Below are 14,598 nucleotides of genomic sequence, written 5' to 3' on the forward strand. Positions count from 1 at the left end.
CCAGAGAGGACACAGGTGTCTGGGCAACCAAATCTGACCCCGCACCACAAAAACACCCAGCGAGGACACAGGCGTCTGGGCACCCAGCTCTGAGCTCGCACCACGACAACACCCGGCGAGGACACAGGCGTCGGGACACCCAACTCCGACCCCGCTCCACAAAAACACCCAGCGAGGACACAGGCGTCCGGGCACCCAGCTCTGACCTCGCACCGTGACAACATCCGGCGAGGACACAGGCGTTGGGGCACCCAGCTCTGATCTCACACCACGACAACACCCAGAGAGGACACAGGCGTCGGGGCACCCAACTCTCGTGTCACACCATTACAACACCCGGCGAGGACACAGGTGTCTGGGCACCCAGCTCTGACCTTGCACCGCAACAACACCCAGTAAGGACACAGGTGTCTGGGCAACCAACTCTGATGTCACACCACGACAACACCTGGCGTAGACACAGGCGTTGGGGCACCCAGCTCCGACCTCGCACCGCGACAACACCCGGCGAGGACACAGGCGTCTGGGCACCCAGCTCTGACCTCGCACCACGACAACACCCAGCGAGGACATAGGCGTCTAGGCAACCAACTCTGACCTCGCACCACGATAACACCCAGTGAGGACACCGGAGTCGGGGCACCCAGCTCTGACCTCGCACCACGACAACACCTGGCGAGGACACAGGCATCGGGGCAACCAGCTCTGACCTCACACCACGACAACACCCGGCGAGGACACAGGCGTCTGGGCAACCAGCTCTGACCTCACACCACGACAACAGCCGGCGAGGACACAGGCGTCTGTGCACCCAACTCTGGTCTCGCACCGCGACAACACCCAGCGAGGACACAGGCATCTGGGCACCCAGCTCTGACCTCGCACCGCGACAACACCCAGCGAGGACACAGGCGTTGGGGCACACAGCTCTGACCTCGCACCACGACAACACCCGGCGAGGACATAGGTGTTGGGGCACCCAGCTCTGGTCTTGCACCGCGACAACACCCAGCGAGGACACAGGCGTCGGGGCACCCAACTCTGACCTCGCACCGCGACAACACCCAGCGAGGACACAAGCGTCGGGGCACCCAGCTCTGACCTCGCACCACGACAACACCCAGCGAGGACACAGGTGTCTGGGCTACCAAATCTGACCCCGCACCACGACAACACCCAGCGAGGACACAGGCGTCTGGGCACCCAGCTCTGACCTTGCACCGCGACAACACCCAGCGAGGACACAAGCGTCGGGGCACCCAGCTCTGACCTCGCACCACGACAACACCCAGCGAGGACACAGGTGTCTGGGCACACAGCTCTGACCTCGCACCGCGACAACACCCAGCGAGGACACAGGCGTCCGGGCACCCAGCTCTGACCTCGCACCGCGACAACACCCGGCGAGGACACAGGCGACGGGGCACCCAACTCCGACCCCGCACCACAAAAACACCCAGCGAGGACACAGGCGTCGGGGCAACCAACTCTGGTCTCGCACCGCGACAACACCCAGCGAGGACACAAGCGTCGGGGTACCCGGCTCTGACATCACACCAGGATAACACCCAGTGAGGACACCGGAGTCGGGGGAACCAGCTCTGACCTCGCACCGCGACAACACCCGGCGAGGACACAGGCGTCGGGGCAACCAAATCTGACCTCGCGCCGCGACAACACCCGGCGAGGACACAGGCGTTTGGGCACCCAGCTCTGACCTCGCACCACGACAACACCCAGCGAGGACACAGGCGTCTGGGCACCCAACTCCGACCTCGCACTGCGACAACACCCAGCGAGGACACAGGCGTTGGGGCACCCAACTCTGACCTCGCACCACGACAACACCCGGCGAGGACACAGGTGTCTGGGCACCCAGCTCTGACCTCGCACCACGACAACACCCAGAGAGGACACAGGCGTCGGGGCAACCAACTCTGACCTCGCACCGCGACAACACCCGGCGAGGACACAGGCGTCGGGGCACCCAGCTCTGACCTCGCACCGCGACAACACCCAGCGAGGACACAGGCGTCGGGGCACCCAGCTCTGACCTCGCACCGCGACAACACCCGGCGAGGACACAGGCGTCGGGGCACCCAGCTCTGACCTCACACTGCGACAACACCCATAGAGGACACAGGTGTCTGGGCAACCAAATCTGACCTCGCATCACAACAACACACGGCGAGGACACAGGCGACGGGGCACCCAACTCCGACCCCGCTCCACAAAAACACCCAGCGAGGACACAGGCGTCCGGGCACCCAGCTCTGACCTCGCACCGTGACAACATCCGGCGAGGACACAGGCGTTGGGGCACCCAGCTCTGATCTCACACCACGACAACACCCAGAGAGGACACAGGCGTTGGGGCACCCAGCTCTGATCTCACACCACGACAACACCCAGAGAGGACACAGGCGTCGGGGCACCCAACTCTCGTGTCACACCATTACAACACCCGGCGAGGACACAGGTGTCTGGGCACCCAGCTCTGACCTTGCACCGCGACAACACCCAGTAAGGACACAGGTGTCTGGGCAACCAACTCTGATGTCACACCCCGACAACACCTGGCGTAGACACAGGCGTTGGGGCACCCAGCTACGACCTCGCACCGCGACAACACCCAGCGAGGACACAGGCGTCGGGGCACACAGCTCTGACCTCGCACCACGACAACACCCGGCGAGGACACAGGCGTCCGGGCACCCAGCTCTGACCTAGCACCACGACAACACCCAGCGAGGACATAGGCGTCTAGGCAACCAACTCTGACCTCGCACCACGATAACACCCAGTGAGGACACCGGAGTCGGGGCACCCAGCTCTGACCTCGCACCGCGACAACACCTGGCGAGGACACAGGCATCGGGGCAACCAGCTCTGACCTCACACCACGACAACACCCGGCGAGGACACAGGCGTCTGGGCAACCAGCTCTGACCTCGCACCACGACAACACCCAGAGAGGACACAGGTGTCTGGGCTACCAAATCTGACCTCGCACTGCGACAACACCCGGCGAGGACACAGGCGTCGGGGCACCCACCTCTGGTCTCGCACCGCGACAACACCCAGCGAGGACACAGGCGTCAGGGCACCCAGCTCTGGTCTCGCACCGCGACAACACCCAGAGAGGACACAGGCATTGGGGCACCCAGCTCTGACCTCGCAACGCGACAACACCCAGCGAGGACACAGGCGTCGGGGCAACCAAATCTGACCTCGCACTGCGACAACACCCGGCGAGGACACAGGCGTCGGGGCACCCAGCTCTGGTCTCGCACCGCGACAACACCCAGCGAGGACACAGGCATTTGGGTACCCAACTCTTACCTCGCACCGCGACAACACCCAGCGAGGACACAGGCGTTTGGGTACCCTACTCTGACCTCACACCGCGACAACACCCAGCGAGGACACAGGCGTTTGGGTACCCTACTCTGACCTCACACCGCGACAACACCCAGCGAGGACACAGGCGTCCGGGCACACAGCTCTGGTCTCGCACCACAACAACACCCGGTGAGGACACAGGCGTCTGGGCACCCAACTCTGGTCTCGCACCACAACAACACCCGGCGAGGACACAGGCGTTGGGGTACCCAACTCTTACCTCACACTGCAACAACACCCAGCGAGGACACAGGTGTCTGGGTACCCAACTCTGATCTCGCACTGTTACAACACCCGGTGAGGACACAGGCGTCTGGGCAACCAGCTCTGACCTCGCACCGCGACAACACCCGGCGAGGACACAGGCGTTGGGGTACCCAAAAAACTCACTACACCCCATCAACACCCGTCAGGGGCCCGAGGTCCCCGCACCCAAATCTGACCTCATACCCCAACAACACCCAGAGCAGACTCAGTGTTCGGGCACCCAACAACCCCCGTGCCCACCAACCTTCCCCCCGGCATCCTCTTGCACACAGCCCCTCCTCGGCCAATCCTCACCCCTTGTGCGCAGCCCACGTGCAAGCCCCTCCCCCTTTTCACAGCCACCTCGCTCTGCCCGGGCGCTTGTGCAAGCCCCTCGTGCAAGCCCCACCCTCACGAGAGCCCAGCCCTCGCATGATCCGGTCCTCGTGCGAGCCCCTCGTGCAAGCCTAGCCCTTGATCGTGCCCCCGCTGCAAGGGAGCAAAAGCTGCCCTCGTGCGAGACCCTGGCACGAGGCCAGCCTTAGCGCGAGACCCTCGTGTGAGGCCCTCGTGCAAGCCCCCCGTGCGAAAGCAGCCGCCGCCCCGCGCTCCTTGCACCAGCGCCGCCCTGCAACGAGCCCCACGCGGGCGCCGGCCCCGTGCGAGCACAACCCTCGTGCAACCCTCGCGCCAACCCTCACGCAACCCCCGTGCGAGCCCTCGTGCAACCCTCGTGCGAGCCCTCGTGCGCTCACCTTGAAGCGGCGTGCGAGGAACTTGTTCTTCATCTCGAGGAAGTTCCCCTTGGAGGCTTCGCCCTTAAAGGGTTCGTTGATGACCCCGAAGGCGCCGTCGTTCTGGATGTCCGTCCAGCGCGCGTAGCCGTGGCTGCGCGCTAAGGACTGTCACCGTGTCACCGTGTCACCGTGTCACTGCGTCACCCCGTCCCCAACATCCCCCCTCGCCCCCCATCTCCAGCGCACGGAGCCGTGGCTGCGTGCTAAGGGCTGCCACCTCGTCAGCACCACCGTTAAGGACTGTCACCACATCATCGTCACCACCACGTCACCGTCACCACCGCGTCACCGTCGCTGAGTCACCGCATCAGCATCGCCGCGTCAGCCTGTCCCCAACGTCCCTCTCACCCCTGCCCCCTCCCCCCCCGCATCCCCTGGACAGCCTGTGGGGCTGCGGCTGTGCGATAAGGACTGTCACCGTGTCACCGTCACCATGTCACCGTGTCCACCAGGTCATCACCCAGCCATCGCACGGAGGCGTGGATGCACGTTAAGGACTGTCACCACGTCACCGTCCCCGGGTCACCACTGCGTCGCCACCACTGAGTCACCGCATCACTGTCACCACGTCACGCTGTCCCCAACGTCCCTCCCAACCGCCCCATGTCACCCCCCATCCAGTTCAGAGGCCTGTGACTGTGCACTAATGACTATCACCGTGTCACCGTCGCCATGTCACCATCACCGTGTCACCACATCACTGTCACCGTGTCACCCGGTCCGCAGCGTCTCCCTCTTGTCCCCCCAGGTCATCCCCCCTCCAGCATACGGAGCTGTGGCTGTGCGATAAGGCCTGTCACCCCGTCACCGTCACTGCGTCACCACCATGTCACCGACACCGCATCACCGTCACCCCGTCCCCAGCATCCCCCTGAACACCCCCAGGTCATCCCCCGTCCATCAGGCAGAGCCGTGGCTGCACGTTAAGGACTGTCACCGTGTCACTGCGCCACCAACACAGCGTCACCGTCACCGCGTCGCCATCACCACATCACCGTGTAACCACCACCGCATCACCATCACCGTGTCACCCCGTCCCCAACGTCCCTCTCACCGCCCCCACCATAAGGACCGTCACCATGTCGCTGCCTCGCCACCGCTGCGTCACCGTCACCACATCACCCTCACAGCGTCACCCCGCCGCTAGCGTTCCCCTTGTCCCCTCCCCCACATCACCCCTGTGTTCAGCGCACGGAGCCGTGGCTGCGCGCTGACGACTGTCACCGTGTCACCGCGTCACCGTCACCACACCACCGAGGTTCCCCTCACCCCCACCCAGGTCACCCCCGCCAGCACACGGAGTCGCGGCTGTTCACTAAGGAGCGTCACCGCGCCCCCATCACCACCGCCCCCCGCGTCACCTGCCCCTGTGTCACCCCCACCTTGGCATCACCCTCCTTGGTGCTGTCACTGTCACCGGCTCTGGGGAGGGTGACAGCACCTGGGGGGGACACCAGGGTGCCACAGGGGGACCCTGGGGTGCTGTAGCAGGACCCTGGGGTGTTGCAGGGGGACCCCGGGGTCTCACGGGTTGACCCTGGCGTGTCGTGGGGAGACCCTGGGGTGTTGTGGGGGGACCCTGGGGTGCCGTGGGAGGTCCCTGGGGTACCACGAGGGGACCCCATAATGCCACAGGGGGACCCTGGGGTGTTGCAGGGAGACCTTGGGGTGCTGTGCGGGGACCCTGGGGTGTCACAGGGAGACCCTGGGGTGTCACAGGGAGACCCTGGGGTGCCGTGGGAGGTCCCTGGGGTGCCACGAGGGAACCCCAGAATGCTACAGGGGGACCCAAGAGCGCTGTGAGGGGACCCCGGCACGCCGTGGAGGGACCCTGGGGTGCTGTGGGGGGACCCTGGGGTGCCGTGGGAGGTCCCTGGGGTACCACGAGGGGACCTCAGAATGCCACAGAGGGACCCTGGGGTGCTGCAGGGGGACCCAAGAGCGCTGTGAGGGGACCCCGGCAGGACGTGGAGGGACCCTGGGGTGTCGGGGGGAGACCCTGGGGTGCTGTGGGGGGGTCCCCGGGGTGCTGGAAGGATACAGGACGATGCCGGCCAGCAGCCAGTAGTCGTGGCGCCGGTGCCAGATCTCATTGAGCTTCCCCGAGGAGATGGCGGCGCGCTCCTCGTTCTGCCACAGCGTGTGCAGCTCTGCGGGGGGTGGGGTGGGGGCGAGGGGTGGGGGGCGTCAGGTAAGCGGGAACCCCGGCCTGTCCCGTCCCCCACCCCGCCCCACCCCCTCGTCACCCACTCACCCGTGAAGCCGCCGTCGGCAATGTTGAACATGAAGCGCGGCTTCTCGGCCTTGTCGTCCCGCCGGCCGTTGGCGCGCGCCTCCAGCTTGGGCTCCTTCTCAGCCTTCACCTCCTCTGCGCGGGGGCGTGGAAAGGGGGGGGCCACACATACGGCGGTCAGCGCCATGTTGTGACCCCCCTTTGGCCCCCCTCCCAAGCGCCCCCCCACCCCCCATGAAGCAGAAAAACATTCGCAGCCATCAGTAGGCTTCAGAGTGAACGTGACAAGATTAAGAGCAAAGCGCTCCAGGCCCATCCCTTTGGTTAAGACCCGCCCCCTCTGGCTCACCCACAGCCTGGGGGGGGCTAGGCCCCACCCCCGCAGTCAAGCCCCGCCTCCCAGGTACCTCGTTTGGGGTCAGGGTCCCCCGGCCGCTCCTTGGGCTCCTCCTCGGGGGGTTTCTCATCACCCTTCTCTCCCCCGGGACCCTTCTCGGCCTCGGCGCCTGCAGGGGGGGACGGGGGTGCTCAGACGCCTGGGTCCCCCAGGGGGGATTTAGGGGGGGATTTGGCTGATTTAGGGGGGCACCCGAACGCCTGGGTCCCCCTGGGGGAATTTGGGGGGTGGGGGCACCCAAATGCCTGGGTCCCCCTGGGGGAATTTGGGTGGGCACTCGAATGCCTGGGTCCCTCTGGGGTGATTTGGGGGGGCATCTGATTGCCTGGGTCCCCCCAGGGAGATTTATGGGGGGGCACCCAAATGCCTGGGTCCTCCAGGGGGATTTGGGGGGCACCCAAATGCCTGGGTCACCCTGGAGGAATTTGGGGGGCACCCAAATGCCTGGGTCCCCCGGGAGGAATTTGGGGGGCACCCGAACGCCTGGGTCCCCTGGGGGGATTTGGGGGGGCACCCAAATGCCTGGGTCACCCTGGAGGAATTTGGGGGGCACCCGAACGCCTGGGTGCCCCGGGGGAATTTGGGGGGGCACCCAAATGCTGGGTCCCCCCTGGAGGAATTGGGGGGCACCCGAACACCTGGGTCCCCCCAGGGAGATTTTGGGGTGGGTCTCACCTGCTCGCTCCTCGCGGGCCGGGGGCCCTTCGGCCTCGGGCTCCCGCTGGCCGGGTCCCTCCTCCTCCTCCCCCTTCCGCGGCCCTTCGGCCTCGCTGCCGTCACCCGGGGACGGTGGCACCTCGGGGACAGGAGGCTGCGGGGACGGGGCGGGGGCTGGTGTCACCCCGGACGCCGGGGCCCCCCCGCTGTGACATCCCCCCACCCCCCTCCGTACCCCTGCGGTGACCGGGGGGGACACGGGGACAACGGTGGGGAGGGGACAGGGTGGGGAGAGAGGGGACGGGGGTGGGGACACGGGGAGGGGAAGAGGACACTGGGGACAGGGACAAGGACAGGAGGGTGACACAGTGTTGGGGACAGGGACAGGGTTGGGGACAACAGGGCTGGGGGAGACAAGTGAGGATGGGGCTGGGACAGGGTTGGGGACAGGGAGGACACGATGGGGGACAAGGAGGACATGGTTGTGGTCAAAGATGGGGACAGAGAGGACACGACTAGGGACAAAGGTTCAGACAGAGTTGGGGACGGCGAGGACAGGGTTGGGGACAGGGCTGGGGACAGGGAGGACATGCCTGGGGACAGGATGGGGACAGTGAGGACAGGGCTGGGGACAGTGAGGACAGGGATGGGGACAGGGTTGGGGACAGAGAGGACAGGGATGGGGACAGGATGGGGACAGAGAGGACAGGGATGGGGACAGGGCTGGGGACAGGATGGGGACAGTGAGGACAGGGTTGGGGACAGAGAGGACAGGGATGGGGACAGGATGGGGACAGTGAGGACAGGGATGGGGACAGGATGGGGACAGTGAGGACAGGGTTGGGGACAGAGAGGACAGGGATGGGGACAGGGATGGGGACAGGATGGGGACAGTGAGGACAGGGTTGGGGACAGGATGGGGACAGTGAGGACCGGGTTGGGGACAGTGAGGACAGGGCTGGGGACAGTGAGGACAGGGCTGGGGACAGGATGGGGACAGTGAGGACAGGGTTGGGGACAGAGAGGACAGGGATGGGGACAGGATGGGGACAGTGAGGACAGGGCTGGGGACAGGATGGGGACAGTGAGGACAGGGTTGGGGACAGAGAGAACAGGGCTGGGGACAGGATGGGGACAGTGAGGACAGGGCTGGGGACAGAGAGGACAGGGATGGGGACAAGATGGGGACAGTGAGGACAGGGCTGGGGACAGAGAGGACAGGGATGGGGACAAGATGGGGACAGTGAGGACAGGGCTGGGGACAGTGAGGACAGGGCTGGGGACAGAGAGGACAGGGATGGGGACAGGATGGGGACAGAGAGGACAGGGTTGGGGACAGAGAGGACAGGGTCGGGGACAGGATGGGGACAGTGAGGACAGGGTTGGGGACAGGATGGGGACAGTGAGGACAGGGTTGGGGACAGAGAGGACAGGGATGGGGACAGGGATGGGGACAGTGAGGACAGGGTTGGGGACAGAGAGGACAGGGCTGGGGACAGGAAGGGGACAGTGAGGACAGAGCTGGGGACAGAGAGGACAGGGATGGGGACAGGATGGGGACAGTGAGGACAGGGATGGGGACAGTGAGGACAGGGCTGGGGACAGAGAGGACAGGGATGGGGACAAGATGGGGACAGTGAGGACAGGGATGGGGACAGAGAGGACAGGGATGGGGACAGGATGGGGACAGTGAGGACAGGGTTGGGGACAGAGAGGACAGGGCTGGGGACAGGATGGGGACAGTGAGGACAGGGATGGGGACAGAGAGGACAGGGATGGGGACAGGATGGGGACAGTGAGGACAGGGATGGGGACAGAGAGGACAGGGACGGGGACAGGATGGGGACAGTGAGGACAGGGATGGGGACAGTGAGGACAGGGCTGGGGACAGAGAGGACAGGGATGGGGACAGAGAGGACAGGGATGGGGACAGAGAGGACAGGGACGGGGACAGGGATGGGGACAGGATGGGGACAGAGAGGACAGGGATGGGGACAGGATGGGGACAGTGAGGACAGGGCTGGGGACAGAGAGGACAGGGACGGGGACAGGATGGGGACAGTGAGGACAGGGCTGGGGACAGAGAGGACAGGGCTGGGGACAGTGAGGACAGGGTTGGGGACAGAGAGGACAGGGATGGGGACAGGATGGGGACAGAGAGGACAGGGCTGGGGACAGAGAGGACAGGGCTGGGGACAGGGCTGGGGACAGTGAGGACAGGGCTGGGGACAGAGAGGACAGGGCTGGGGACAGAGAGGACAGGGTTGGGGACAGTGAGGACAGGGCTGGGGACAGGATGGGGACAGAGAGGACAGGGCTGGGGACAGAGAGGACAGGGCTGGGGACAGGGCTGGGGACAGAGAGGACAGGGCTGGGGACAGTGAGGACAGGGCTGGGGACAGGATGGGGACAGTGAGGACAGGGCTGGGGACAGAGAGGACAGGGCTGGGGACAGGATGGGGACAGTGAGGACAGGGCTGGGGACAGGGAGGACAGGGCTGGGGACAGGATGGGGACAGTGAGGACAGGGCTGGGGACAGGATGGGGACAGTGAGGACAGGGCTGGGGACAGTGAGGACAGGGCTGGGGACAGGATGGGGACAGTGAGGACAGGGCTGGGGACAGAGAGGACAGGGCTGGGGACAGGATGGGGACAGTGAGGACAGGGCTGGGGACAGAGAGGACAGGGCTGGGGACAGGATGGGGACAGTGAGGACAGGGCTGGGGACAGGATGGGGACAGTGAGGACAGGGCTGGGGACAGTGAGGACAGGGCTGGGGACAGGATGGGGACAGAGAGGACAGGGTTGGGGACAGAGAGGACAGGGATGGGGACAGGATGGGGACAGAGAGGACAGGGTTGGGGACAGAGAGGACAGGGATGGGGACAGGATGGGGACAGAGAGAACAGGGTTGGGGACAGAGAGTACAGGGATGGGGACAGGATGGGGACAGTGAGGACAGGGCTGGGGACAGAGAGGACAGGGATGGGGACAGAGAGGACAGGGATGGGGACAGAGAGGACAGGGCTGGGGACAGGATGGGGACAGAGAGGACAGGGATGGGGACAGTGAGGACAGGGTTGGGGACAGAGAGGACAGGGTTGGGGACAGGATGGGGACAGAGAGGACAGGACTGGGGACAGTGAGGACAGGATGGGGACAGTGAGGACAGGGCTGGGGACAGAGAGGACAGGACTGGGGACAGTGAGGACAGGATGGGGACAGTGAGGACAGGGCTGGGGACAGAGAGGACAGGGCTGGGGACAGTGAGGACAGGATGGGGACAGTGAGGACAGGGCTGGGGACAGAGAGGACAGGGATGGGGACAGAGAGGACAGGGTCGGGGACAGGATGGGGACAGTGAGGACAGAGCTGGGGACAGAGAGGACAGGGATGGGGACAGGATGGGGACAGTGAGGACAGGGCTGGGGACAGTGAGGACAGGGCTGGGGACAGGATGGGGACAGTGAGGACAGGGCTGGGGACAGTGAGGACAGGGCTGGGGACAGAGAGGACAGGGCTGGGGACAGGATGGGGACAGTGAGGACAGGGTTGGGGACAGGGCTGGGGACAGTGAGGACAGGGTTGGGGACAGAGAGGACAGGGATGGGGACAGGATGGGGACAGTGAGGACAGGGTTGGGGACAGGGAGGACAGGGATGGGGACAGGATGGGGACAGAGAGGACAGGGTTGGGGACAGAGAGGACAGGGATGGGGACAGGGCTGGGGACAGAGAGGACAGGGATGGGGACAGGATGGGGACAGTGAGGACAGGGTTGGGGACAGAGAGGACAGGGTTGGGGACAGGATGGGGACAGTGAGGACAGGGCTGGGGACAGGGTTGGGGACAGAGAGGACAGGGATGGGGACAGGGATGGGGACAGGGTTGGGGACAGAGAGGACAGGGCTGGGGACAGGATGGGGACAGAGAGGACAGGGCTGGGGACAGGGCTGGGGACAGGGTTGGGGACAGAGAGGACAGGGCTCGGGACAGGGATGGGGACAGGGTTGGGGACAGAGAGGACAGGGCTGGGGACAGGATGGGGACAGTGAGGACAGGGTTGGGGACAGCCCTGTCACCCACCTCCGTCTCCATCTTCTCGGGGCCCTTGAGCTCCTTCTCGTCCCTGGTGTCACCGTCGTCCCTCTCCGCGGGTGGCCCTGGCCCGTCCCCGCGCTCGCTGGGCGCCGGCGTGGCTGGGGACAGGGGACGTCAGGACATGGGGACGGGGTGTCCCCAGAACCCTGTCCCTGTGTCCCCCACCCTTGTGCTCCCCGCGTCCCTCTGTCCCCCCCACGTCCACGTGTCCCCGTGCTGTCCCCGGCGTCCTTGTCCCCGGTCCCCCATGTGCTCACATCTCCATCCCCACACCCTGTCCCCATGTCCCCCTTCCTGCCCCCCAGGTCATCCCCCCCATCCCCCTGTCCCCCTTCCTGCCCCCCAGGTCCCCCACCCCCGTCCCCTGTCCCCCTCTTGTCCCCCAGGTGCCCCCCCCATCCCCTGTCCCCCTCCTGCCCCCCAGGTCCCCCACCCCCGTCCCCTGTCCCCCTGTCCCCCTCTTGTCCCCCAGGTCCCCCACCCCTGTCCCCTGTCCCCCTGTCCCCCTCCTGCCCCCCAGGTCCCCCCCCCATCCCCTGTCCCCCTCCTGCCCCCCAGGTCCCCCCCCCCCATCCCCTGTCCCCCTGTCCCCCTCTTGTCCCCCAGGTCCCCCACCCCAGTCCCCTGTCCCCCTCCTGCCCCCCAGGTCTCCCCCCCATCCCCATCCCAGTGCCCCCCTCATGCCCCCCAGGTCTCCCCCCCATCCCCCATCCCAGTGCCCCCCTCATGCCCCCCAGGTCTCCCCCCCATCCCCAGTCCCCTGTCCCCCTCCTGCCCCCCAGGTCTCCCCCCCATCCCCCATCCCAGTGCCCCCCTCATGCCCCCCAGGTCTCCCCCCCATCCCCAGTCCCCTGTCCCCCTCCTGCCCCCCAGGTCTCCCCCCCATCCCCCATCCCAGTGCCCCCCTCCTGCCCCCCAGGTCTCCCCCCCATCCCCACTCCCCTGTCCCCCTCCTGCCCCCCAGGTCTCCCCCCATCCCCCATCCCGGTGCCCCCCTCATGCCCCCCAGGTCTCCCCCCCATCCCCAGTCCCCTGTCCCCCTCCAGCCCCCCAGGTCTCCCCCCCCATCCCCTGTCCCCAGTCCCCTGTCCCCCTCCTGCCCCCCAGGTCTCCCCCCCATCCCCCATCCCGGTGCCCCCCTCCTGCCCCCTGTGCCCCCGGTACCGGGCGTGGGGGGGCCGGGGCTGGGGGGGCCGCTCTGCTCGGGGCTGGGGGGGCAGGTCTTGCGGGGGAGGAGGCGCGGGACGAGCGCTTGGAGTCGGCGCTGGGCTCCGGGGCCAGCTCGGGAAGGCTCCAGCGCCCGTTGATGTGCTCGAACTCCTGCACCTGCGGGGGCACCCACGCGTCGGGGGGGGCACCCAGGGGTCTGGGGGGGGGACTCAGGGATCCAGGTGAGGGACCCCAGGATCCAAGGTGGAGCACCAGGGATCTACGGGGGGACCCCAGGATCTGGGGGGGGGGCAACCCAGGGATCCGGGGGGGGCACCCAGGGATCTAGGGGGGCACCCAGGGATCTGGGTGAGGGACCCTAGGATCCAGGGTGGAGCACCCAGGGATCTAGGGGGGACTCAGGGATCTGGGGGGGGGGGGGGCACCCAGGAATCCGGGGGGGACCTCAGGGATCTGGGGGGCACTCAGGGATCTAGGGGGGACTCAGGGATCTAGGGGGGACTCAGGGATCTGGAGGGGAGCACCCAGGGATCTGGGGGGTACTCTGGGATCCGGGGGGGACGACCCAGGGATCTGGGGGGGGACTCAGGGATCCAGGTGAGGGACCCCAGGATCCAAGGTGGAGCACCCAGGGATCTACGGGGGGACCCCAAGATCTGGGGGGGAGCACCCAGGGATCGGGGGGACACCCAGGGATCTGAGGGGGACCCCGGGATCGGGGGGGGTGGGGGGGCACCCAGGGATCTGGGGTGGACTCAGGGCTCCAAGGGGGGCACCCAGGGATCTGGGGGGGCACCCAGGGACCCCAGGTGTCTGGGGGGGGGGGGGTGGGGTGTCGTCGTACCTTCTTCTTGACGAGGGACATGACGCCGATGCGGGTCAGCACCTGCTGCCGCGAGAGCCCCTCCCGGGGGACCCCGTCCGCGAAGGTCTCGGAGCCGTCGGCCCCCGGCTCGCAGAGGTGGCGCATGAACAGGGACACGTAGGCCCTGGGGGACACGCTCAGGGCCACCGTCGCCGCGAGACCCCCCCCCCGGCCCCTCCAGGGGAGCCTGTCCCCACAGAGCCCCTCCCCAGGGGACCTTGTCCCCAGAGACCCCATCCCCAGGGGATCTTGACCCCACAGACCCCATCCCCAGGGGACCTTGTCCCCACAGACCCCATCCCCAGGGGACCTTGTCCTCACAGACCCCATCCCCAGGGGATCTTGACCCCACAGACCCCCTCCCCAGGGGACCTTGTCCCCAGAGACCCCATCCCCAGGGGACCTTGTCCTCACAGACCCCCTGCCCAGGGTCCCTGTCCCCACAGACCCCCTGCCCAGGGGCCCCTGTCCCCACAGACCCCATCCCCAGGGGACCTTGTCCCCACAGACCCCATCCCCAGGGGACCTTGTCCCCACAGACCCCCTGCCCAGGGTCCCTGTCCCCACAGACCCCATCCCCAGGGGCCCCTGTCCCCAGGGGCCCCTGTCCCCACAGACCCCATCCCAGGGTCCCTGTCCCCACAGAGCCCCTCCCCAGGGACCTTGTCCCCATAGTCCCTGTCCCCAGGGGACCTTGTCCCCACAGAGCCCCCCCCCAGGGCCCCTGTCC

General features: G+C 66.9%; 1 protein-coding gene across 2 annotated transcripts in view; it reads right to left on the reverse strand.

The window, feature by feature from the left end:
* Positions 1–14,141, reverse strand: part of LOC142051480 (chromodomain-helicase-DNA-binding protein 3-like) — a 43,441-nt gene extending 29,300 nt beyond the window's left edge. The window contains exons 1-8 of one of the 2 annotated variants that reach the window (XM_075080582.1): positions 13,848–14,141; positions 12,998–13,159; positions 11,819–11,931; positions 7,751–7,886; positions 7,086–7,184; positions 6,700–6,813; positions 6,489–6,595; positions 4,404–4,532 (exon numbers count right to left, since the gene is read on the reverse strand). In XM_075080582.1, the coding sequence (XP_074936683.1) occupies positions 4,404–4,532; positions 6,489–6,595; positions 6,700–6,813; positions 7,086–7,184; positions 7,751–7,886; positions 11,819–11,931; positions 12,998–13,159; positions 13,848–14,136 (1,149 nt within the window). In that variant the 5' untranslated portion in view covers positions 14,137–14,141. Of the gene's footprint in view, positions 1–4,403; positions 4,537–6,486; positions 6,596–6,699; positions 6,814–7,085; positions 7,185–7,750; positions 7,887–11,818; positions 11,932–12,997; positions 13,160–13,847 lie in introns of both variants that reach the window. The other variant, XM_075080583.1, reaches the window with a different exon arrangement.
* Between the last annotated feature and the right edge of the window lie 457 nt (positions 14,142–14,598).

Source organism: Phalacrocorax aristotelis, unplaced genomic scaffold (genome assembly GCF_949628215.1).
Source record: "Phalacrocorax aristotelis unplaced genomic scaffold, bGulAri2.1 scaffold_244, whole genome shotgun sequence".
In the NCBI taxonomy this organism is placed as follows: Eukaryota; Metazoa; Chordata; class Aves; order Suliformes; family Phalacrocoracidae; genus Phalacrocorax; species Phalacrocorax aristotelis.